Below are 27,302 nucleotides of genomic sequence, written 5' to 3' on the forward strand. Positions count from 1 at the left end.
AACAGATTTCTGTACATTGATTTTGTATCCTGTGACTTCACTTAATTCATTTATCAGTTCTAGTAGTTTTTCAGGGAAGCCTTCAGGGTTTTCTACATATAGTTAACATGTCATCTGCAAATAGAGAAAGTGTTACTTCTTCCTTACCAATTTTGATGCCTTTTATTTCTGTATGTTGTCTAATTGCTGTGGCTAGGACTTCCAGTATTACGCTGAATAAAAATGGTGAGAGTGGACATTCTTGTCTTATTCCTGACCCTTGAGGAAAAGCTCTCAGTTTTTCCCCACTGAGTATGATGTTGGCTGTGGGTTTTTCAAATAAGGACTTTACTATGTTGAGGTATGTTCCCTCTAAATCTGTATCTATCGTAAGAGTTTTTATCATAAATGGATGTGGCACCTTGTTGAGAGTTTTTGTCATAAATGGATGTTGCACCTTGTTACATGCTTTTTCTGTGTCTATTAAAGTGAACATATGGCTCCTATCCTTTCTTATTGTTGTGACATATCACGTTGATTGTTTTGTGAGTGCTGGACCACACTTGTATCCTGGGAATAAGTCCCAGTTTGTTATGGTGTATGATTTTTTAAATGTATTGTTAGGTTGGGTTCGCTTATATTTTGTTGAGGATTTCTCCACCTATATTCATGAGAGATACTGGCCTGTAGTTCTCTTTTGTTGTGGTGTCTTTATCTAGTTTTGATATCAGGGTGATCCTTCCTCTTGTACTTTTGGAATAGTTTAAGAAGAATTGGTATTAAGAAGAATGGGTAAGAATGGGTATTAAGAAGAATGGGTTCTTTAAATGTTTGGTAGAATTTGCCTGTGAAGCCACCTGGTCCTGGACTTTTATTTGTTGCAAGTTTTTGGATTACTGATTCAATTTCATTGCTGGTGATTGGTCTGTTCAGATTTTCTATTTCTTCTGCTTTAGTTTTGGTAGGTTTTGTTTCTCGGAAAATTTCCCTTCTTTCTAAGTTGTCCAATTTGTTGGCATATACGTTTTCATAATATTGTTACAATTGTTTGTATTTCTATGGTGTTGGCTGTTATTTCTCCTCCTTCATTAGTAATTTTGATTATTTGGGTACTTTCCTTTTTTTCTTTTTTAAATGAGTCTAGCTAGAGGTTTATCAATTTTGTTGATCTTTTCAAAGAACCAGCTCCTGGTTTCACTGATCTTTTTTAGTTTCTATGGCATTTATTTCTGTTCTAATCCTTATTATTTCCTTCATTTTGCTGGGTTTAGGTTTTGTTCATTCTTTTTTCCCCTAGCTCCTTCAGGTGTAACATTAAGTTGTTTATTTGAGACTTTTCTTGCTTCTTGGGGTAGGCCTGTGTTGCTATAAACTTCCTTCTTACAACCTCTTTTGCTGCAACCCAAAGATTTTGGATCACTGTTTTTTCATTTTCATTTGCATCCATGTAATTTTTATTTCTTCTTTGATTTCTTAGTTGACCCACTCATTGTTTAATAGCCTATTATTTAATCTCAATGTATTTGTGCTCTTCCCAGATTTTTTCTTATGGTTGATTTCTAGTTCCATAGAGCTGTGGTCAGAAAAGATACACAGTACGACTTCGATTTTTTTAATTTGTTGAGACTTGTTTTGTGGCCTAATATGTGGTCTACTCTGGAAAACATTCTGTGTGCATTTGAAAAGAATGTGTATTCGACTGTTTAAGGATGGAATGTTCTGAATATGTCTTTAGATCCATCTGGTCCAGTGTGTCATTCAAAGCCACTGTTTCCTTGTTGATTTTCTGGTTGGATAATCTGTTCATCAATGTAAGTGGGGTGTTGAAGTCCCTTACTAGTATTGTATTACTATTATTTCTTTTATGTTTGTTATTAACTGTTTTATGTATTTGGGTGCTCCCATGTTGGGTGCATAAGTGTTTACAATTTCATATCCTCTTGTGGGCTATATTACTATATAATCCCTTTATTATTATATAGTGTCCTTCTTTGTCTGTTGTTACTATCTTTGTTGTGAATTCTATTTTCTCTGATGTAAGTACGGCTATCCTGGCTGTCTTCTGGCATCCATTTGCATGATAAATGTGTCTCTATCCCCTCATTTTCAATGTACAGGTGACTTTTGGTCTGAAATTAGTCTCTTGTAGGCAGCATATAGAGGGGTCTTGTTTTTTATTCACTCTGTCACCTTATGTCTTTTGATTGGAGCATTTAGTTCATTTACATTCAAAGTAATTATTGCTAGATACGTATTTATTGCCACTTCATTACTTGTTTTGTGGTTGTTTCTATAAATTTTCTCTGATCCTTTCTTCTGCTCTTTCATGGTTTCCTGGCTTTCTTTACCGATACACTTGGATTCTTTTCTTTTTTGCTTATTGATTACTGGTTTTCAATTGTAGTTACATTAGGTTTGTATATAACATCTTCTGCACACAGCAGTCTATATTACGTTGATAGTCACTTAAATTTGAACTCATCCTTTACTCCTCTTGCCCCCATGTTTTAGGTATATGGTGTCATATTACAACCTTATATTTTATGAATCCCTCAAATGATTTTTACAGAAATACTTATTTTTACTGCTTTTGTGTTTTTCACCTTTCATACTCTCACTTACAGACTTCCTTTCCATTCAAATAGTCCCCCTTAATATTTCTTGTAGAGCTGGTTTAGTGGTCATGAAGTCTTTTAGTTTTTGTCTGAGAAACTCTTTATCCATCCTATTCTGAATGATAGACTTGATGGATAGAGTATTCTTGACTGCAGATTTTTCCCTTTCAGCACTTTGAATATATCATGCCACTCTCTACTGGCTTGCAAAGTTTCTGCTGAAAAACCTGCTGATAGCCTTATGGGGTTTCTCTTAAATGCAACTGTCTTCCTTCCTCTTGCTGCTTTAAAATTTTTGTGTTTATTGCTGCTTTCTGACATTTTAATTACTATGTGCCTTGTTATGGACCTCCTTGGGTTGGATTTTTGGGGGATCTCTGTGCCTCCTGGATCTGGAGCTCTGCTTCCTTCCCTGGATTAGGGAAGTTTTCAGCTATTATTTCTTCAAATGAATTTTCTGCCTCCTATCTCTCTCTTCTTGTGAGATCACTCTAATGCGGATGTTATTACACTGGATGGAGTCACTGAGTTCCCTAAGACTATTTTCAATTTGCATAATTTTCTCTCCTCTCCTCTGGTCAGTGTGGTTACTTTCCATTAGTCTGTCTTCCAGGTCGTTCATTAGATCCTGTTCTTCATCTGGCCTACTATTTATTCCATCAAATGTTATTTTAAATTTCATTTATTGTATTCTTAATTTCGATGGGTTCTTTTTTATCTGTGTTAAGGGTCTCACTGATGTCCTCCACTTTTTCTGCTTTAAATTTTCTATCAGGCATATTACTTCTATCCATTTTGCTTTGGTCTCTTGCTGTGGTTTGAGCCTCTTCTTTCATATGGAAGATGCTTCTCTGTCTCCCCATTTTGTCTTACTTTCTGTGTCTGTTTCTGTGTTAGGAAAGTCAGCATTTCTCTTGTTCTTAACGATATGAGCCTTTTGAAGACGAGGTCCTCTAGTGTCCTGAAGTGCCATGTCCCCTGTTCCCCAGGGCCTGGCACTTCAGGGAGTGTCTCCTATGTGTGTTGCCTGTGCTCTGCTGTTGATCCTTGGCCTCTTTTTCCTTTAACCCAGTTGTCTGCAGAGGCTCTCTTTGCAAATTGTAGGCAGCAGGGTGTGCAGTGGTGTGTTTGCAAAACAACGCCTGCCCCTACTGGACCTGAGGTCCCATAAAATGTGCAGGTCAGGAGATGTGGTGTTGGCAGGGTTTGCACCAGTCTTCTCGGGGGAGGGATCCACAGCTAGGGGACTCAGGGAAGCCTAACTGGGAAGGGCAGATCCATGCAAGTGCAGTAGGGCGGGGCCTGGTGCAAGTACGTTAGGTAAAAAGTGTCAGCGTTGGGCTGGTTACTGCAGGTGGCCACTGTTTATGCTGGAGGGCCAGGAAGAGAAATGGTGCCTGCCTGCTCCTTTGTTCCTGGAAAGGTCTCCCTGTGCTCCCTGTCTCCCTGGGCAGCACTCAGTGATAAGCAAATCACTCTGCCTCCCATCTGTCCCCAGTGTTTTTCAAATTGCTGGTTCTATGCTGTACTATATCTTCATGGGCTGTTTGTCCTGCTGTCTCCTTAAAGGCGGGGACTCCACTTCCTAAAGCCCTCCAGCTCTCCCAGAGCTGAGCCAGCTGACTTAAAATTCCAGGCTTTAAGTCCAGCTGGTTTTCAGAACTCACAAAATTTAGCCCCTCTCTTTTTCAAAAGCAAATATTATGGAGATACAGCCTCCCTGTTTGTGGGCTTCCCAATGCGCAAGCCTGTATTCTGCCCTTCTCCACACCATAGACGCCATCCCCATCGAGGAGGGCCATGGTCCCAGACCCTGTCTTCACTCTTGTACCTTCTTCAGTGTGGCCTCTTCCCTGCCTTCAGTTGTGGAGTCTGTTCTGCCAATCTTCGGGTTGCTTCCTTGCTTCCTGGGTTTTTTATGCCGATATGGGTGGTATCTAGTTGTATCCCTGGGACAAGGCAACCTTAGGGTCCTCCTACTCTGTCATCTTCCCAGCCAATTTTTTTTAATTGAAGTATAGTTGATATGTAATGCTATAGGCTATTGCTTCTTGTATATTAATTTTATATCCTGCTACAACACTGAATTCTTCTATAGTTTATCATTGATTCTTTAGGGTTTTCCAGGTTTACTATGACATCATCTGTAGACAATTTTATTTCTTCTATACCCATTTTTATGCCTGGGAGTTCTCTCGTCTAACTGTGCTGGCCAACACCTCCAGAATATTGTTGAGTGGTGGTGGAGACAAAGTGGAGACAGTGCCTTGCTTGCATTTTAGTGGAAATGTCGTTAATGATTTCCCACTACATAAGATACTGGTTTTTAAACTAAGGCATACATACTTTACCATGTTGAGAAAGTACCCCTCAATTTCTATTTCATTGAGTGTTCTTATCATGATTGGGTATTGAATTTTATTAAAGGAGATATTTTTGGCCAATTTATTTCCACTGTATATAATATTACTGCAGTTGTTAATAATGAACCAACCTTGCATTCCTGGAATAAATTTCACTTAGTCTTCTGGCATTATTTTCTTAATGTACTGTTGAATTTTGTTTGCTAATACTTTCCTTGGAATTTTTACACTAGGATAGATTTGAGGGAAATTTTTCCAATTAAAAAGAACTTTTAAGAAATGAATCATGATAATCATCAAAGTAAACATTTTTAGTAACAAAACATTGGGATTTTAGTATATAACAGAATTGGGAGAAAAGAGGCTAGTACATGTGTGCCTTATAAATCAGCACATACCCAGCAATGTATAACTTACAGTGTTTAGACTGAGACATGAATATATTACAGCCTGGTGTAGTTCACAGAGTAAGATGGTGGGACAGTCAGTACTTACAAGTGCTAAGTTCTTACAGGTGACAGAGTCCTAGCACTCACCTAAATTCTTATTTTACCTGTTTACTGTTTGTCTCATCTCACTAAAATTCAAGTTCCAAGTATACAGAGAATTGTCTGTTTTGTTCCCCTCTATGTCTGGTGAACCAGACATATTGTAAGCATTCAATAAATATTTGTTGAATAAATAAAGGTTTGACAGATTACCCCAAGCCTAGACTAATAGTTAATTAAATCTTTAGTTATCAGTAATCGCATAGTTTTATTATTATAGATCAGGGATAAGCAAACTTTTTCTGTAAATTGCCAGATAGTAACTATTTCAGGCTTTTGCAGGCCATATGTTCTCTGTTGCAACTATTCAACTCAGCTGTTGCAGTGCAAAAGCACCACGGATAATACATAAATGAAATAGCATAAATAAAACTTTATTTACAAAGACAGGTGGTGAGCTGGATTTGGCCCAAAGGTGGTAGTTTGCTAACTCCTGTTTTAAGTGACAGTACCAGTAAAAAAGAAGCATTTCAGGGCCACTTACTTAAAAAGTCAATAAATATCAAATGGTATTTATTAACAATAGCGATGACATATAAACCTGACACACTCCCCCATACTGAGCAAAGAGGACTACATAAATATATGTCAGGAACAGAATTTGGTTTATGTCGTTTTAAAATCAGATCTAGTGTAGGATGCACCAGCTTCCTCAGTACTTAATGCAAGCACAGTTCTAAGATTTAAATGGTAATTGCATTTAACAGGTAAACTGTTAGCTAAGTGATGATTTTTGCAGTTTTATTTTCTCAACTTTTTTGGCCAGACCAAAATAAACAAACAGATCAGAATTACTGGTGAGATGCAATCATGTAAGTTATACTCTATCACTGTTGTTTTGGGGGAGCAGACAATAAACATGAGATGAATAGCATTTCCACATTAATCCTCTATTGAGGCTAAAACTTCCTGGGTTAATTCCTTTCTAAATGACTACAACATACGACTACAGAAATTCAGTAAGAACAAAAACACTAACTCCAGGGGCGCCTGGGTGGCTCAGTTGGTTAAGCAACTGCCTTCGGCTCAGGTCATGATCCCGGAGTCCTGGGATCGAGTCCCGCATTGGGCTCCCTGCTCAGCGAGGAGCCTGCTTCTCCCTCTGACCCTCCCCCACTCATGTACTCTCTCTCTCTCTCTCATTCTTGCTCTCTCAAAATAAATAAATAAATCTTAAAAAAAAAAAAAAAAACCACTAACTCTGAACTACAACAGCCTCTGGCAAACACATCATTCATCCTTTTTCAAGTAATACTGTGCTATCTTAATATGCAATACTAATAGGCAAAGAAACACCCAGAAATTCCATTTTTCAAAAGTTGTAGTAGCCAGAGAAAAAGCAGATTTCCTCCGTTTACACTATTGCAGCCAGAATAATAATAATGATAATAATCAACAAAAGTAGAAAGGTTTTAGTTTTCTAAGATATGACAGTGATATAATTAATCAACATGGCAACACTGGAGTTTGAATGACAGATCTTACTTGATGTCAATTTTGCCAGGAATCCATTTTCTCCTTCCAGTTTTGTCTCATTAGCTGACTTTGGGCAAAAGTGGATAAAGGGAGAACAAAATCCAGAGTGCGTGTTTGTCTTACAAGTTCTGATGTAAATAGGAGACCCTTGTGCTGGAATGTAAACAATGAAGTAAAAAACCACTGAGCCCTTACTATGGAGAAGGCCATGTCCTACATGAGATTCCTTCATTGGTCATCCAAGGGGATTGGCTTCTTAAAATTAACATGAAATGACATGTTAATCCATAGAAGCCTGGGCAATTTTGCCATCCAATCTTCCTCAATAAGGACAGGTAAGGTACATGGGGAACCATGGGGTGTTTGATAGCAAAGACTTGGAGCCTATTCATAAATTCCTTGAAATTAACAAGGGTCAGAAAGGTTTATTAGAAAAAAGTAGGGTCTGTGAATTCATATGAATTAAATTGCTAACTGGTTGCTGTGGAATTTTGAGAAGAAATAGGAAGTACTTCCGGTCACTTTACTAATAATCCTACTATGATCAAGTTCTTTCCCTAGAATGCTGCGACAAAATCACTATCTATTTCATTGTTTTTAACAATTAGGAATTGAGTTATTCTTCAAGAATTTTTGGAGGCAACACTAACTTTAGTGAGGAGTTAAAAAATAAACCACATTGTAGAAATTATTCCTACTAATTACCAGTATGTCATGACCCAGATCGACTTTCATCTTGCACGTCCCCCTGTTACTCAATTCTGCTGCATCCAAAACTAAGATCTTCGGATCTTTTATTCTGACGTTATCCTCATACTTTCTTCATGTTATGGAAATCAGCTCTTTCCCAAATCTTTAAAGCAAAGTATGGGTTTTACCTGCCACAGCCTGACTTTATAACTCTTCTGGAGGACGTATTTCTTATATTCTGCCAATCCTGCTGGTAAGAGAACTGTAACTTCTTACTGTGGGCTGTATTCATAGAAGTTATTTAATTTCTGAAACACGAAGTACCAGCTAGGATCTTTTCTTCTGCCATGATAAATGACAAATATGATTTGGTTCAGAGAGGACACCAGTGGGTTGTGTAGTTGGACTCCGTATCTGTGGTAATCTTCGGACATCTTATCTAAGATAGTACCCAAACCAGTGTGTGTGGTAAGTTAGTGCAGCTCTGCAATTTGAGCAGCAAGGATATCACTAGTCATTTTCTTTAGTGAACTTTAAATACCTGCATAAGGCTTAATGGCAACAGTGTGGGTGAAAATTGAGTTTTCAATAATCCATATATTCATCAAATGTCCTCGTCTTAAGCATTTATTTAAATGAGCCAGAAAATCCACAAATTACTTTGAGTGTGGTATCTTTCTGTCAGTGTCTTCTAGTTCATTCGCTTCAAGAAAGGAAACTTTAATATACTCCAAAGCAGACATCTCAAAGACAGAATCTGCTCAGGTTCCAGCTTAGTGGATACAGTTAAGAGTTTATCTCAAGTGCCTGAGTGTGGACATACGGTACTTCATGTTATTTGGTGTTGCCTTGGGGTTTGGAGGATGGGAGAGCAGCTGTGAGCACGCTACCAACACAATTCTTCATCGTGACCCCATCTCAAATAAAAGCAGTATAAAACACAAAGTAACGCTCTCCCCTACCTGTGCCCTCCAGTGGGAACGAACCATAGCAACCTGGTCCCCCAGCAACTTTAAAGAGTTAGCCTGAGCCTGGGAAGACAAACTCTTCCATGTCCTATGGCTCAAATGTTCATTCAAAGTAGGGTTAAATTTTTCTAAATCCTTACCCAAGATAATGTCAACTGCTGATGTGCCCTTCGGTCCTAAAAATATAGATACATCAGCACAGCGGAGGTGTGCCTGACCTGTGTACTTCTGAGCCATTAAGGGAATGAGGAAATTCCCAGGATGCCCCAAGCATGACAGAACCCCAAGGGGAGTCACACATCTTCATTCTAAACAAGCCATCAGTCACCATCAGCTGGATTAAGCTTTGCAACTATTGGTCCTGCTGTAGCCTGAGGATTTGGAGTCTCTTTCTTACCCTCACTGCTAGCGCGTCCTGGATAGAAGAGCCCCAAAGGCCTATCAGCTGACAAATCATGAACAAAATGCCAGTGTGGTGCACTCTGTGGAAGAACAGTGCCTTCACAGGCGTGTGCTACGAATGCTTCAGAGTTCTGTTTGCTTTGATTACAGAGACCAACTTGGTATAATACATTATTACTCCATCTAGTCCCCTGGATTCAAACCAGAATTTTTCCAATTGCCTGCTTTTATTAATTAAATATACTAAAGTTACATCATGTCTCTCACAAGGAAGTCAGCTCAGTAGTCTGATTATCTGAAACGCATTCCAGGCCTTTCTGGGCGGACACTTTCTACAGAGAACTTGAGATAAGACCTGAACAGGCTCTTGTAGGTTTGCAACAAGTCAAGCTAGGAAATACAAGGTAATACCAATTTCTAGACTTCACTGTTAGGTCACTACAAGCTTTGACTGAAGATAAACTAGAGTCCTAAAACATTTACATACAGGAGATTCTCAGCTTTAAAACAGAATGCTCTTAGTTTGGACTATTCCCAAGTGGCCTGGAAGGAGCGGGAAAGGTGGTTTCTGGTTTTACTGAAGCATGATTTTTCACTCCTGCTCTGTCGCCGCTGCCGGGCCTGAGCAACATGGCTCCACGTGGCCGGCCACGCTCCTCTCAGCCCCGTTCAGTTCAGATGGGCTGCACTCCCCCAGTTACTCCAGTGAAGTGACTAAACTGTGGTTCTAAACTGTGGTTGTGGAAAGAAGAAATGGTCAGTAAATAAACGACAAAACTTCAGGGAAAGTTTATCGACTCTAGCTCATTTCAGGTGTGAAGAAACAAATAGGAAATCGGTGACAGGACTAGAAATGTGATTTGGTTGAAAGCAGGAGCCACTTCCATCTTTGGGCATCTTGGGCATCTCAGGAGGTCTCCATTACGAACATCAGAGACGTACTTCATGAAGCATACACACTACGGGACTGAAAATCTGCTCCTTGTCTATACTCAGCATTCTCATAGACATACCCTCTTGTCAATAGCTTTCAAGCTCAGGTATCCAATCTGAAGGTCTGTGGGGTGCAGAAAACCCCCCTCGAGGTGGGGGAAGTGTATGTGCGCATGGATGGAACACAGCGTGGCCCAGGAGGTGTAGCCCCACGGCGCTCCGTCACTTATAAGGAACTGGTAGGTTCTGAACTTGACTCACGCACAATACCAGACAGAGAATGCAGAACAGCTACCAGCGAAATCTGCTCTAATCCCTGCTTTGATGTCAGGTAAGAGGCAGAGGAGGGGAAACCAGATCGAGCATGCAGTTTATCTCTCTCTCACTAGGCCAAATTAATAAAAACAAAACCTAATTTCCCCCCACTCTTACCCATTCTTATTCCTCCTCAATATTTTTCCTCTTTCTAAGATGCCTTTTTTGTTTGAGAAGCTTAATATTTGGGGGCCTTCTGAAGAAATGGGTATAGTGACAGATGAAAGACTTGTATTCATCGTATAATTCAGAATAAGGGAAAAATCGACTGCTGTGCATTTAAGATTCTAACAACCTTGCAATTTTGTATAGTCCTTTCCCCCACCCGTTCTTTTGAAGAAATCTGCTTTTATTCTGTTAATAACTAACCACAGTTGCAGCAGCATGGATCCGATTAGCAGTTCTTATGGTACAAAGGGGAGAGGAAAAAAAAGCTGTGAACAGGGTTGCCAATTTGTCCACCTGGGCCCCCAGGAGAATGATTAGATGAGGCGCCTGCCTGCTCCCTTTTTTCCACTTGATCACTGCTCTGTGCTGCCTGATAGAGACCAGCCTTTTTAAAGCCAAGGCACTTTCTTTCCTTTGATAAAAGTTTCCTTTGCCTCCATCCTCTCTTGTCACCGATTTCTCATTCCTGGTCCCCACATGTCATAACAACTCTCAACCGCACACATGAGTAGCTGTGAAAAGTGCCACACGCTGATGCTTACTCACTGCAATCACCTTGTATCCACCCCAGAAACCCGCACAGCAGTGCTCATGTACCTTGCGGGGATCAACACCTTGCTTTCCAGACCCAGAGGGGCTCCATGTGGTCAGGCCTCAGGCCTTTCTATGCTCCTTGCAGACGGACAATAACACAGGAAAAGATACACAATTTGGCTATTAAATATTAGAATTTGAGGAAAATAGCACAGTATCTATAAATTTGGGACCAACAGATAAAATACTGGAATTACAGGCAACATAGTTTCTTTTTAGATTTTTTTTTTTTTTAATGAGAGCGAGCGAGCCAGCATGAGTTGTGGGGAGGGGTAGAGGGGGAAGCAGACTCCCCGCTGAGCAGGGAGCCAGACACAGCGCTCAATCCCAGGACCCTGAGATCATGACCTGAGCCAAAGGCAGACGCTTAACTGACTGAGCCACCCAGGCGCCCCGGCTACATGGTTTCTGTATATTTTTTATAAAATTATTTTCTTTGAAAATAGGGTTAGTTATTAGTAATAGATATTTAAAATAATGAGATGATGAAAAAGTTGGATATTGGACAATTCCAGAATTCTGCTATCGTATTTATGTAGCACAATTTCTGTGCATGATGGACTAAAATCAGGCAGGGTCTACATACGCAGAGGTCTGGTTTAGACTGACACACCTTATGATGACTATTTCAGGTGCTATTTTTAAGGGAAAAGGAAGTAAAATAATCTGTCACAGTGGAATCTCTTTCAGGAGAAACGGAAATAGAATGATCCCATAAACTGTGAAATACAAAGGCACAAAGATGGCTCCCAGCCCACAGGAGGAAAGGTCATATAAGTAATCAATTTTAAAACTTACTTTTCTTGAGTTCCTGTTTATTTTAAGCGAACTGGAAGCTCTTTAATTTGGTCAGCATTCACTGAGTGTGCTCTGACTTGCCAGGCATTATGCTTGGCACCAGGGATGAAAAGGAAGCAGGGCTCCCTGCCCCCGACAGGCCCCTGGGCCAGCTGGACGACCATGGAAGGACAGCTGGACTCTCTTTCACATGGAGGGATCAGTAGGGCTTTGCAAAGGGAAAGACGCTGGAGTTGGATCTTCAAGAATAAGTAGGAGTTTACCAGGCTAGCGAGGGGCGGGACGGACATTCCAGGCAAAAGGAACTCAGCTCTAGGAGCAAAGAGCTGACATAAAATCACAACCAGCACTGAACTAGTTCCCTCTGTCTACTTCTTTATATATAATTTAAATTCAATTAGCCAACACACAGTACATCATTAGTTTCAGATGTAGAGTTCAGTGATTCATCAGTTGCATATAACACCCAGTGCTCATCACATCACATGCCCTCCTTCATGCCCGTCACCCAGCTACCCCATCCCTCCATCCACCTCCCCTCCAGCGACCCTCAGTTTGTTTCCCAGAGTTAAGAGTCTCTTGTGGTTTGTCTCCCTCTCTGAAGACTTCCCTTTCAGTTTTCCCTCCCTTTCCCTATGATCCTCTGCGCCGTTTCTTATATTCCACATATGAGTGAAGCCATATGATAATTGTCTTTCTCTGACTGACTTACTTCACTCAGCACAATCCCCTCCAGTTCCATCCATGTCGATGTAAATGGTAAGTATTTGTCCTTTCTGATGGCTGAGTAATATTCCATCGTATATATATATACATCTTCTTTATCCATTCATCTGTACGGAGGTTCCTCAAGAAGTTAAAAATAGAGCCACCCTACGACCCAGCAATTGCACTAGTGGGTATTTACCCCAAAGATACAAATGTAGGGATCCGAAGGGGAACATGCACCCCGATGTTTATAGCAGCAATGTCCACAATAGCCAAACTGTGGAAAGAGCTGAGATGTCCCTCTGATTACTTCTAATAAAAGGCACTGATGCCACATTAAAAAAACAAACACCTATACACATAGGTTCAGCTCTCAAAAAATGTAGGTTTTTGTCTTTTTTCAAGTAGAATTTAAATGATACGATTCTTGGATTTTGTGTGAAATAGACTTAAAGGAACAATTGTGAAACTAGGAATTCTATTAATATCTGAGTTAGGCCTGAGAATATAGCAGTTATTTTATCACAAGAATTTTCTTCCTGTGACATTATAATTTCAACTGAATCACAACCTATTTATAGAAAGGTCAAAAAAATTACAATATGCTGCCCTAAAGAAACGAGCTATTTATCCATAAAATTTCCTATGACCAATACATACACAGATCCAACTCCCTCCAAAACATGCCCTCGGGACACTTCGAGGGGAGTGCTAAGCTGTCCTGGACGCAGTTGGGTCTCTCCACATTCTAGAAACACTTTCTTGCGGGGCTTCCAGAACACCACACTCTCCCTGGTTTTCCACTTACACCACTGGCTGGTCCTTTCCCTGTTCTCTACATTTCTCAGCGCCCTAGGGTTCAGTCCTCAGAATTCTTCTCTCAGTATTTCTCAACCTTGGCTGCACATAAGAATCACCTGGAGAGCTTTTTAAAAAGTCCTGGTGGAGGACTGCAGACAGCCCGGGTGACTTGGCAGCTCTGGGGCTGGGCCTCGCACCCATCCTCTCTTGGGGTGTTCTGTCAGCCAGGGTTGGGAACCACTGGCCTTCACTCAATCCCCAGGTCAGCAGGTCCCAGACCAGCAGCTTCAGCACTAACTAGGAACTTGTTGGAAATGCAAATTTTCAGCTCTACCCCAAACCTACCGAATCAGAACCGGGGTGTGGGGCCTAGTCACCTGCCTTCCCAAGCCCTCGAGGTGGTTATGATGCAGGCTAGGTGCCCTAGGTAACGTCATCTAGAACTCTGATGACTCACAAACTTACTTCTGCAGCTGAGATCTCTGCTCAGAATCCAGATTCTTCTTAGAACCGGCTGCCTATTCAAAATCTCCCTTTGGAAGCCTAATAAACATCTCAAATGTAACATGTTCAAAACCAAACTCTTGATTCCCCCCTAAAAACTAATTTCTCCTTTGTCTTCCACTGTAGAGAATCCAATCTTAGGGCCCAAAACCCTTCCGTCCCCTTCTGCTACTCACACATCCAGACATGACCAACTTCCCCTAGGCTACTGAAGTAGCCTCCTAGCCCATCTCCCCATTTCCACCCTCGCCCCCTACGGTCCACTCAGCAGCCAGAATGATCCTTTTAAAGCCTATACTGGATTGTGCCATTCTCTGCCTTCTCTACCTGCCACATGTCTTCCAATCAGACTTAAAGTAAGCTCCTAAATCCTGATCATAACCTACAAGCCCTTTATAAGCAGGCTCTTGGTTACTCTCCAATCTAACTGCCTACCCATTCTGTCTCCATCTCCCCCTCTTTACTGTGCTCAAGCCCCAGTGACTTCCCTGTGTCTCCCCTGCCCAGCACACCAAAAACACCACTGATTCAGGGCCTGTGTGCTCGCTCACTGCTCCGCGTGGATACCTCTTTCCCAGACATTCACACGGCTTGCTTTTGCCCTTTGATCACTGAGTTCTCAGTGCGAATATGAATTTCTAAGAGACACCTTCCCCTAGGGATGCCTGGGTGGCTCAGTCGTTAAGTGTCTGCCTCTGGCTCAGGTCATGATCCCAGGGTCCTGGGATAGAGTCCCCCATGGGGTTCCTTGCTCAGCCGGGACCCTGCTTCTCCCTCTGCCTGCCGCTCCCCCCCTGCTTGTGATAAATAAAATCTTAAAAAAGAAAAAATATGAGACACCTTCCCCAATCACTGCTATCTAAAAGAAACTACCCGATTTTCCCCCAACAATACCTGACAATAAATTATATACTTATTTGCTCATTTCCCAGCTTTCCCACTAGAATTTAAGTTTCATGAGGACAGGGCCCTTCGTCATTCATGTTCAATGCATTTTCCCCAGTTCCTAAAAACATGCCCGCAGCAGCAGATGTATTCATCACTTGGCTGAATTAATGAATGAAAGAGAACGATAAACAAGGACGGAAGGAAAATGAGCCATTGGGCCAGCTGGCCTTCCTCAGGAAATCACCTGATTTATCCAACAGCAAAAGTAGAACATGCTACTTTTCAAAAAGCCACCCAATGAATTAATACATTTGGCATCCTTAGCAAGGTCACATTCTTGGCATTCGGCTATATGCATTTAATGTAGTTTGCAAGTACAAACTCCTGTGTCACTTTCTGTTTGGAAGGGAGAATATCAACATTAACAATCCCTGGTTATATCATTTATAAACATGCAGATGTGAATTATTAAAGATTAATGCATTTTAGGATTGGTGTCGGCATTCCGTTTGTCTCATGCCGAAACCAATTCTGTTCTTCATTAGTCAATGACAACCCACATCACCCTGTTATGGAAGAGAAATCAAAGGTGCAAGGGTGTGAGCTGAGAGTAAGTGATGAAACTGATTAGTAAGAGACTTAAAAGGCTATAATCAATCAACACATCATCATAATCCTGGCTCCAGGGTTATCGGAACATAGAGAAATAAACATAACACCCGCTGTAAAACGGTTTTGTTCTCTTCACAACTGGTATCTGTTCCCTTTAGAAAATATGGTAACATAGATCAGAAGTTTGTGAAATCAGCTTTAGGGACATCCTGACCGTAAGTACTACTCATTTTATCACCTTTTTCCAAAATGCATAGTCGAATGATTTGTGAAACTTTTACTTCCAGGCTAAGATTAGTTCACAAAAGCTTTGGTACCCTCCGTTCCAATTCCTCGCTCCCCGTGAAGGCAGCGAACAGTGCAGGTCAATGCCAACGGCATTTCGACAGTCGCAGGGCACTGCTGATTCAAGGAGCAACAACACTCAGTTCAACACAAGTTTAGAGGGCTGACGGTCTGCTCGGCTCAAGAACTGAAATCAAACAGTCAACAAGGAGATTGAAGTGCTTCTTCCGTGAACAGTGTAAAAAAAATAATGGAGAAGTGGGCGTGGGCTGCTGGATCAGCCACGTACACACATTAGTCACCGCAATTCTCACCGAGTGGGAAGGAGACACCAAGTATTTCCCTGGTGACACAGGTTTTTCTATGTTTTCATATGCAGAAGACCCAAGAAAGGGAATGGAAACCGAGAGGGAGAGTTTAAACTGAACTGCATAACTTAATTTTTAACTGAGAGGGGGAGCAAGACCACCTGGAAATGTATATTTTGAGAAAATCCTAATATTCTCTTATTTCTGAATATGGAAGAAGGAGTGGAATAGGTTTAATTTGAAATTGATTGGACTGGAAGAATTGAAAACAATTTCTGCTTTTGAAAAAAAGAAGAAATACTCATTCCCCAATTACCAGAATACCTGACTTGAGTCAGAAGGGGCCTCAAAAGGGTAGCTCAGAACCCCAGTTGTTTAGAATGCAAGGATCTGGCTGCAGGTCAGCAGTGGGGAGCCTGCCCTCTAGACACAGCAGGAGAACAACCACGATGTCAACAAAGTGCTGAGTCTCCATAACACGGCTCCTGGTCTGAATTTTAAATCAGTACCCTAAAGGGGAAGGCTCTAGTGTCTAAGCCCTACAGAAATGCAGTCGCATCTCTCTCAAAGACAAAATATATTGTTGCTTTCTTAAGTACTGCAAAGCATCATTTGGAACGGATCTGAAATTACTGTTTCGTATAACATACAAATAGTTTACTTTGTAAGGGAAAAAAAAATACTGGCTGAAGTTCTCCATGGTTTGTAGAACTGCTGAATTGATGGTTTCCAGGCTGCCACAGATTAAAAACACGGATATATCAATGGCATTTTGTGTTTAAGAATTTTTTTTTCCCTGCTCAGCTTGCCAATAAGCAGCATGCATCTTCCTTGCAACAAGCTGTTGGAGGATTTCTACTTCGAGAGAAGCCAAAACGGGGCACTTGATAGATGTTTTAAAAGAAGATTACCAGGTAGGGTGACTGTGCACACTTTCAAGTAAAAAATGTGTCACTCCCTGCAGTGGCATCTCCGAGACAGATGCTCCTGATGGGACCATGACAGGAAACTGGGTTAGAACCACTCACACAGAGTGAAATAAATTCAGAATTTTACCCTGCGTTTTAAGCAAAGATAAACTAAAAAGTGGGAAATTTCTTTATTTAGGATGGGTTAGGCTTTCAGCCCTAAGAGTTCTAAAAATCCAAGGGGAATGGATTAAAAAAAAAAAATCGAGAGATACGGCTTGCACCCTCTGGTGTTCATTTTGTAGGTACTAATCTTGACAAATTAGAGCAGGAACTATCATTTCCTCTCACTAAAATCCTTCCTGTTCACTCCAGCCTATGACTAACTCCTAAATGCAATTCATTTTTCTCTTTCCCATTATAGCATCCTTCCAGAATCTGCTTGTCTGAATGTCAAATTAAGCAAGAAAATTAGTTTTTTGACCAGAGTGTCTTCTTGTTTGTATCTGCAGCTCTATCAGCTCCCACAGACATCCTAGCTCTCACTTGGCTTAGTGGAGGGTAGAAGCAGGTGAGCACTTACATAGGATATACCACAGTGCTGCCCTAAAAGAGTCATTTTCCATATTTAATCGAATATGTGCCACCTTTTTTGGAATTCATTCTTTTAGTATCTGAGATTTTCCTGAGGGGTACAAATTCATTAGGACTGGTTGGGTATGCTGGATGCATCACTCACCATCCAGGAACTGACATGATAATGCTTCAGAGAAATCAGGCTTAACTGTAAAGTAACTGGTGCTTTAAGAGAGTGGAAGGGTGATCTCTGGCAAACCGATTCTACAGGCTCTTAAAACCTGTGATCCTTTTCGAAGGACAGCAACTGAAGGTATCTGCCAGGTGTGAGTCTGCACAGGTCAAGGGGCACGGAGTGTGTGTGGGGGGGAGGGGTGTGTGCTCCTGGAGGAGGCTCCCCGGAAGCAGCTGTGTGTGTGTGTGCACCCGGGGAAATGCTCCAGCGAACTGCAGAGGGAGGGAAAGGAGAGCTTCCAGAGGAGGGAGGCATGAATAGCAAAAGATCGGAGCGATGAGGACCGCTCTTGAAAGATTAATGAAAGACTTCGGTCCACCTCACCCTCCTCCTTCATGGTCTCTCAGCTCTTAAACCGCCCTGACCCACAGCCTCTCATGCGCGCGAGCCCGCTCTCTCTCTCTCTCTCTCTCTCTCTCCTCTGGCCGGCAGTCAAGCTGGAAAGGGCGATGTGAGAGGCGAGACCTCAAACAGCAAGGCACATAAAACTCAAAAAGAAAGAATTTTACTTTCATATTTGATGAAACTTTATCTCTGTTGACGACGGCCAGGAGGATGGGGTCTTTGATTAGTCTTATAATAAAGATCCAGGACGAAGCCAGAAGGAATGACCATGAAAAACAAACATCTATTCATCATGATGCCAACATGAATACCTAGATTTGTATCTTTGGTCCTAGCCTATTATAATCAATAGCCCTTCTGCTGTCAGATGAAAGGGTCTTAACTTCACCTAAAATTGGACTTGGTGCAGATGCCAAGTGCTTAAAAAAAAAAAAAAGGGAGAAAATCTATTCAGGGATTTACAGTTACTATCCTTAGAGCTCTGTTAACAAAACCAATGAATATTCTCAGCAGTCTGAACATTTAAAGTTTTTATAAACAAAAATGTTTATCAGGCTATGAACAGTTAATTTCTGCCTGCCCATCATCACTCTCCACTGTATGCTCACCCTTCTTAATATTTAACACTGTTGCTGCTTCCAGCACATGGAGGAAAAAGCTGACAAAAGCCTTTGGCCAATAAAATAAAAATTAAAAAAAAGTTGGGCTTATTTACATTTTTGCTTTGTTAGTAAACGGGCATGGTTGGCTCTGGAGGCAAGACAAGTGAAATTAACACCCACTAAATCTTCTGGCAACAGCTATGCATTCTGATGTTGTGCTGTGTCAGCTTTGCTACGTGTGGGGACGAATGAGGCCCCGTGTCAGACCTACACAATACATGCAAGACCCAATCGTTTATTTTCCTAAAACCAAGGTAAATAACTCTAGGATGTGAGCCAGTAAGCAGCAAAAGTACAACGGGATCATTTATTAGAAGGGAAACCACATGTCTAACATCAGACCTTTCAAATCAATTGCACCCGATGTGAGATTTGCCTGATTTAAATGTGTATATACATGCACACTACCAATTAGAAAGATGAAGATACTTCGTTTCTGTCTCTAAATATAAATACACCAATATAAAGAGGAGGGAGAAATGAAAACAAAAAGGAGAAACAAGGAAACGTATCATGGCACTGGGGGAAACGTACAACGTACACATTTTGGTTCTCCAATGCTTGTTTACATTGAACGACGGGGCTGAAACCCTTAACTTCTGACTACGGACTGCCGACTGCCGCAGGGCTGGAGCCCAGGAATGTGCAAACAAAGGGAGAATCCATGTGGCTACTTACCATAGAAAATCTCCATCCTGCTTTTCAAAAGAACGCAGGAAGGAAAAGCCCCACTGAGCGAGGGCAGTGCCAGGGCCGATGCGGTGCCAGCATGTATCACGGCAGCCGTCCCCATGACACTCACAATGTTTGGGAGGCAACAGGACAGGGGGGCAAATGTGCAGTGGGTGGAGAAATGGTTTAACAGGCAAGAAGCAGATTCAGCCATTTGGGATGCTTTCCTGGGCTTTTGTTTATCTACCTCTGTAATAGTTCTCATTAGCTGTCAACTTCATTTACCAGGACAGAGATGGAGAAAAATGATTGTTCTTTTTTTCACAAACCCTGGGAGGCAACAGTAGGAAGAAGCCCCACGACAGTTTGGCTTTACCCCGCCGCGGCTATCGGCTACACACCAGCTGCGCGTTTTAACAATGACTTGCCGGAGACAATGATTGAAAGAGTCAATCTGCGACACACGGAGAGAGGCAGGAGCAATCTAGAGCGGGAGGTAATGGAAGAGAAGCGAGGTCAGAAGAAACAAGTTAGTGCTGGCAACGAGAGGAGGGAACAGGGAGAAAGAAAGCACAATATTACAGTAAAAAAGGGGGGGGGCGGAAAGTCCAACCACACATTCCCAAAGCAGCAGTCGGGAGTCTCCTGCCCTGGGTGGGACACCGGGCCATCGCCACCTGATATCCGTACTTCACCAGGACAGACTCAGAAGCAAATGGTGTTAGACCGTACATCGGGCTTAGGATCTAATGCATGGATTCACAAAACTTCAACATGAGGACTAGGGATGGGAACAGGAGAAGGTGAGACTACTAAATGGGCCTAATGATTCTCTAAGGGAAGGTGTCTTTGCATTTGGTTAAATAAAAAAGGAACAATCAACTTTATGACCATCTCTAAAACGTGGTTTTATTACCTATGACCAAGTTCACACGAATCCATTGAAAAAAGAAAAAAAACAAGAGCATATAGGCTAGGTGAAGGGAAAGAGAAGACCAAAATTTTTTTCAAACAAAAACCTTCATGATTTTTAACAAATCCCCTTCAGATAACAACATACAAGGTTTGTGATGAACATCTATCAAAAACCGATGTTTGAACGTCCCTGGGCTTAGCTTTGGGAACAGAGGAGGAGAAACAGGTAGTATCTGGATGCAAGCCATGGAGGATGACCACCAAGAGGTCCAGGGCAAGATAGATGTGTGGCTCCTCTGTATGAATTTAAAAAGGGTGCCCCTTCCCAAGGAGAGCAGCCTGAATTTCACTCTCATTTACCCCTCCGGCCCATGTCCTTGTCCATGAGCAACCTGCTCGACTGCACCTGGCTGCTAAGAGGGTGTACTGACCAGTTAGTTGATGCTGTCTCGATACATGCAAAAGTATGAGAAATAACCCTGGATTTTAAACTACCTCTATCGTTAAATTTTATGTTAGACTGACTGCCCATCACATTACACAACAATCAATTTGCCTAGGATCTAAATGAAGCAAGGGTATGGATTCTTGTTTTCCCCTTGTCTTCTGGTCTCCTCTTGGCCTTCTCAGACCCAATCCCCAAGAAGATCAACCACTAACTTATCATTTTTTTTTTTTCCAGTTAGAAGAAACATGGATTCAACTTCGTGAAAATACATTATGCTTTCATGGCTCGCTTGAAGGCAGTCCTACTGAGTGATCTCAGTAAACCCAGCAAGTCATCACTGGAAACTTTACATGCGTGTCTTCTGAACTGAACAAGAACACCGCTGGATTAAGAATCAGAAGACTCGCTGCCCAAACCAACTGTGCTGGTCTGGGCGGTAATCACGGGGGCAAGCCTCTAGGTCTCAGGTAATAATAACTGTATGCAACAACAGTTCACATGCACTGAGTGCTGACCCTGTACCTGCCTCATGTGCATTAACACATTTGAACTTTACAGGAACCCTAAGAGATACAGTTATTATCTTTACAAATGCAGAAACTGAGGCTCAGAGAGGCTTAGAGGCCTGTCCAAGGTTACACAACGAGGAAGCGCCAGTAAAATGAGGAGGTGACATAAGATGATTATAAAAGTCCATCCCGCTGAAATGTAATCTGTGATTCCAGCCAGGAAAACAGGGAACAGGTGTCAAAACTGCCAACCAGATTTCCCAGGAGGTTATTCCTCTTACAGTAACATGAACATGAAAGAGACATTCCATTTGCCGTGCTGTATACAATTCCACGACTCTGTACCCCATTGCCCTCAGCAAACGTGGTTACGGATCTACTGGAAGAGCCTTCCTCCCCCCAGATGGAACCTCTGCTGTGGCATCTCTTCCCTGAACCAGGCGATGCAGAGGAGAGGCCTGGAAGTGTGCGGTGAAATGAAAATGGAGGCCCCGAGCAGTTCGCATTTTGGACCCAAGTTTAAAAACGAACTGGATGCTTTAAACAACATTTCCAAGAAACCTGAGAGCTTTCTACTAAAAACTTCCTTTCCCAGGAAGCAGGCAGAGAGAATCCTATCCAGGCCCCCACCTGCCGTGACTTGTTGAGATGGGGCTAATGGGTCATCAGAAGCGTCATCCGCTGACCAACTTAACCCTGCACATGAGTGAACGAAGCAGCAGACGCTGAAGCCAGTGCCCCTGCTGAGCTACCTCCTCCACAATCTGCGCTATCATGTGTCCCAAGCGAGCTCGTTTCTTGGGGGATGTGTTCTACACCACATCAAAATCCAAACAGTGAGGAGGAAGCCTCAAAATCCCCATCGGAATGATAAAACGTATGTATGCAAATCATCAGATTGTGAATTACCTGTGTCAGGAATTTTAAATGAAAAACTACAATATCTTTATATCTCAGAAAAGTCTTCATTGAAGTTATTAAGAAAAGTCCTTTTGATCCAATTTAGAAAGCAGTGCGTTCTTGCTCGACAAATATAGTATTTTACATATGACTTTCCAATGTTTAGGTAAGTGATGCTTCAAAAACCATCTCATAACCAAAAATTGCCTAAGGAATTCTGAAATATAGAGTATTCATAGCTTTAAAAAATATTAAAAGCAGATAAATCCAGGTTTTACTATAATCTCTGTGAGGACAGAGATTCTTTTTTGAAAGAAAGGTTAACATCAAAATGCCTTCATCAAAGTGTGCGAAATTATAGCTGTTTTCTAAAATATGGATGAATCTTAGAAACAGAATATTTAGTTAAATAAGTAAATTCTAGGAGACCATTTACAGTACAGTACAAATGGGGTAACCACATTTCCTGTTGTGCCAAGAACCTTCCTAGTTTATGCCTATTGTCTTATAATTATTAATAGCAACCCTTCCTGCCCCCAAAGTGTCTCAGCTCGGCTAAAAAATGATACAGTCATTCTAAGTATGTTTCTATGAATACATTTCTATAAATCTCAAAACTAAACAAAACTAATGATATATACTCTATGAATTTTTGCAATAAAATTCTTCAAAAAACCCCAAAAAGAACCATTAAAAAATATTCAGAGAGTATTTGGGGCAGGGGAGAGGAAGAAGCCTGAAGAGAAGGGAGGAACACACAGGTAGACACACAACATTTGGTGATACTCCAATTCTTAAACTGGATGGTGGGTTCATGAGTATTCTTTGATAGTTATGTCTCACGATTAGCATGTTCTATACATTTATATATATGTTTATATATAAAACATTCCATCATGAGCTTTTTTTAAATATAAAAGAAATAAAATGGTAAGAAGGGATAAAACTACCATCCATGCTTTCAATAGAACAGAGTAAACTATTAGAAAATTTATCAGCAATTTAATATAGTTCTAATAGGTTAGTAAGAGGCACTTTTCTGGCAGCCACCTAGACTGTGCTCGCAAAAGTTACAAGGGAAAAAAATTACATTTAGTTTGCTGATACAAGAAATGGGTGATGCTGACATAAGAAAGCTGGACACGACAGACAAATAAGCCTACGTACACAATAAAGGAAGCAGAAGATACAGAAGCAGTAAGACCACTGAAATACGAATGCAAGAGTTAACTGGAACATGAACTCCTCGTATCAAAATCAGAAGGTCCGTTTCTATCAGTAACAAGGACCCGAATGTGTGCGGGCCAAGTAAAACACAGGTGAGTGTAAACACGAAACATGGGCTACACAATATCCGTCCTGGCATAAATTAAACAGAACCATACAAACTAAGGCCAATCCTTGCACACAGTCTCACCTTGGTGGCACTTACTAACAGAGCACCTTAGTGAACAGAAGCATTACAAAATTCGCTAAGAATAAATAATTTTCTAGCATGAGGTGAATGTCCAAGCCAAAAATATTAAAGTAATTGGTGATTTTATTGAGTGTTTATATTCATTAGTTGAGTATCTTTAGGAACTGGAACTCTCAAATGCTTTGGTGACAATTCACATCACCAGGTTTTTCAACAGTAAGAAAGCAGTGGCATGCATGTTGCTCTCGATGAACACTAGGTCTGTCTTGACTACAGAGTAAAATAGTAGTTACTGAGAAATGAATACCTGGAATACTTGCAGGAGAAATCGGGCCAGATCGCGACTGGTTGCTGCCCACAGGAGAGCCGACAGGAGAAGGCGATGGGCCCCCAGGGATGCTGGAGAGATGGGGTGATGCGTGCGGAGAGAAAGGTGACTGAGCTGGGTTGCTCTGATCCCCTTGGCTGCTCGTGGACCCAGACGCACTGACTGCTGAGCTCAGAGTTGCCTCCGTTCCCGTGGGGAGGTCATCGATGGAGCCAGACAGGTCCTGAGAAAGAAAGAAAGAAACACCATATATTTATGGAGTAACACACTCGGACCCATACCTGACCAAAAAATGATTTAAAAATCCTAACAGTGTCCCTTTCAGAGACAGTTTTTCTTAGATAATTCCCAAAATTCAGAGTGTGGCCACTTGTTATTAGAAGACTTCCAGGAGGTCTCTCGTGAGTTGAACCCTAAGATCTGTTCCAGCCCCAAAAAGTAAATAAAGTTGTACCTCTCTTTCATAAAGCCATCTGACAGCTTTCCTTTAAGCTACCAGCACCTAGTCCAACACACATGTTCAAGGAGTCACAGGAAACAGCACTTGAGGTGGTGACTTACCATCTGAATGGAATGGTGGCTTCAACACTGAAAACTACTGTTCCGGATCCTTCTATTTAGAGTCAACATTGAAGGACTGTTTGAATTTCAAACTATAATATTCTAATGGAAGAGCATTTATTTATTTATTTATTTGAGAGAGTGCACATATGCATGTGTATGTGAGCAGGGGGAGGGGCAGAAGGAGAGAGAGGGAATCTTAAGCAGACTCTGCACCGAGCATGCAGCCCAGTGTGGGACCCATGACCCTGAGACAAAATCAGGAGTTGGGTGCTCAACCGACTGAGGCACCCAGGCGCCCCAAAGAACAGCAAAATTTTAACCAAACCTTGTGGTGAGAAATTCTTGCATTCTAAGTAAGTGCCATTATAATAAAATAGTTAATATGTATGTTTCTGAATGATAATGTGAATATAAACCCCTTTGAGGTTATGTTGGCAGAAATGAGTCCTAATGTTATACCTTATTTTTTTATAACAATTTTAAGCTAAAGAAACAATTTTTAGTGCCAACTAATTTGTTCCTAACACCCTCTAAGGCAGTTGTTAAAATCACCGTTTGACAGATACAGAAACTGAAGCTCAGCTAGTCAGTTATGGTCGAAGGTGACCGCACTGAGGACAGAACCATCTGCTAAAGGGGACGAAGGGAGGCTGAGGGAGAAAGGAGAAAAACAGGCTTCTGCACCCTCGTCAGACTGAAAGGAGGAGAGACTTTAGTCTGGCCTTCCTCACTGCCGTGGCACCAGGGCCCAGAATGGCGCTCAGTCCCACTGTACAGACCCGCAGTCCCGCTCACCCAGCAGGTGCTCAGTCGGCCAGGGCTGGCCTGTGATCCCAGGTCACAAGAGTCTGCAGACCCAGGCAGGGCACAGAGCCGGTGAGACTGGGCTCTCAGGGCTGCGGTGTGGTATACAATTACGTGTCTTGATGATCTAGGACTAAATGCTACAGAACGGGATCAGAAATGCTGGATGATGCTACAGTCTACAAAGCATATTCAATTCTAATTTATACCCTCGACTCATTCAACTTTATTAATTTTACCTCACTGCTTACTACAGGGACGTCTAAAACTAGGGCTTGGAAAACTGGTGGAGGTGGATGCTTAGGATCTGAAGAATGAATCTAGACCAGCAAATACAAAAGGGAGCAGGTAAAGCACAGCTGGTTATAGCTCTTCAGGGTCCCCCCAAATGTCAAAAAGCAAACCTAGGATGAGGATCCCAGTCTCCTGGAAAGTTTATCTGTTAACCATCTGCTATATCATATAATTAACTTCTCTTTTTTTTAATAGCAAAATTGCCAATGATTAAAAAATACCTTCTAAATAGCTATGAAAGCCTCATAAAAATGAATGTTACGGAAAAACAAAAATTTCTTATGCTAAGAAGAATAACATCTAAGTAGAGAGTACTCTTCAACGTCATATAACCATGCTTATGAATAACAAACATAATAGTCACAGCGAAGATTGAACACATCACCACTTGAGAAAGTATCATTAAATTTCCAAAATCAAATGGGGCAAACGGAATCGTATTTTCAGAATCCAGAGGAAAACAGTAAACATTTCTACCCAGGGCACACAAGTTGCATGATTTTGCACATATTCAGCTGCGAAAACACTGTATTTGACTTGACTACTGGGTTCAACAACAGTTCGATTCAGACTCTTTGAACTGAACACAGCTTTTGCGAAGCAGGGTCAGAAACACAGGAAGGTTATTAAGCAAGTGACATGCTACATACAATGGAGAAAATACTCACACTTCAGAAATCAAGGCAAGTATCTGGTTTTCTAGAAACAACACTGAAGCCAGCAGAGTGTACATGTGCACACACACTGACTTGCTGAAAGAGAAAACAGGGCAAGTTCCATCGGTCCCTCCCTCCCTCCCTCCCCAGGCCAACGGCTGACTCCTCACGTGCACAACCTCAGAGTGAGGATGGGTGCCGGGGTGGGGAAGAGTGGTTGGAGTCCTGGATGGTTCTTTAAGTCCCTCCCTTCCTAACTTGATGTAACCAATTCACAGAAGTGCGGAGGGACCCCCAGAGGGGCTCTTCAAAGCATTGCAGCCTCTGGCTGGGGGCTCAAACTGGACCCTGCCTATTTTTGCTTTGCCACCAGCTGAATGTTTTTAAACGACTGGAAAAAAAAAAATCAAGAGCAATACTTGGTGATCTATGAAAAATACTTGCAATTCAAATTTCAGTGTCTGTAAGGTTTTACTGGAACACTGTCCCCGCCATTCCTTTATGTGTGGCCCATGGCTGCTACAGAGACCCCGTGGCCCGCAAAGCCTAAAATATTTACCATGGGGCCCTTTCAGGAAAAGTGTGCCAACCCCTGATTCAGAGAGCGGCAGGATTCCTGGTATAGCCTCTACGGCCGCTGCCTCTCCCTTGGGGTAAAGAGAGAGAGACGGGCCCCAGCTGAAGTGCGTGGTGACACGCTGCCCGGCAGGACCTGTTGGCGCTTCCCCAAGAACAGGTGCTGGCTGCACGGCTGCATCCACCGGGGAAACACTGAATGGGAGCCAGAGAGAGCCGTGCTCTCTCTTGCAGGTATCCGAATCACCCAGGGAGGCCCCCAGTGAGGATGGCTGGTGGGCTCCAGGTGTAGACGCACTCCCTTAATACCTCACGAATGTGTATCACTAATAAACAAAGGGTCAATCAGACAAAATCAGTTGGGGCGGGGAGGGGCGGGGAGAATAGGATTTGATGCTTCTTTGGAGAAAAAGAAAACAGTAGATAACTAGATATAAAACCATTCTCTTTTATTATACTACATATGGGATTAAACATAGAAAAGACTTGACATAGATTTGATTTTTTAAAACATCATTATTTGAAGTTAGATAATCTT

The 27,302-nt window shown here is 41.8% G+C and overlaps 1 protein-coding gene across 1 annotated transcript in view; it reads right to left on the reverse strand.

Annotated features, from left to right (window-relative positions):
- The window catches only part of ARID1B (AT-rich interaction domain 1B), a 440,657-nt gene that overhangs the window by 107,301 nt on the left and 306,054 nt on the right, over positions 1 to 27,302 (reverse strand). Inside the window, exon 6 of the mRNA XM_044917512.1 lies at positions 23,850 to 24,093. Coding sequence (XP_044773447.1) covers positions 23,850 to 24,093 — 244 coding nt within the window. The remainder of the gene's footprint in view (positions 1 to 23,849; positions 24,094 to 27,302) is intronic.

The sequence above is a fragment of the Neomonachus schauinslandi genome, chromosome 8 (assembly GCF_002201575.2).
Source record: "Neomonachus schauinslandi chromosome 8, ASM220157v2, whole genome shotgun sequence".
Taxonomy (NCBI): Eukaryota; Metazoa; Chordata; class Mammalia; order Carnivora; family Phocidae; genus Neomonachus; species Neomonachus schauinslandi.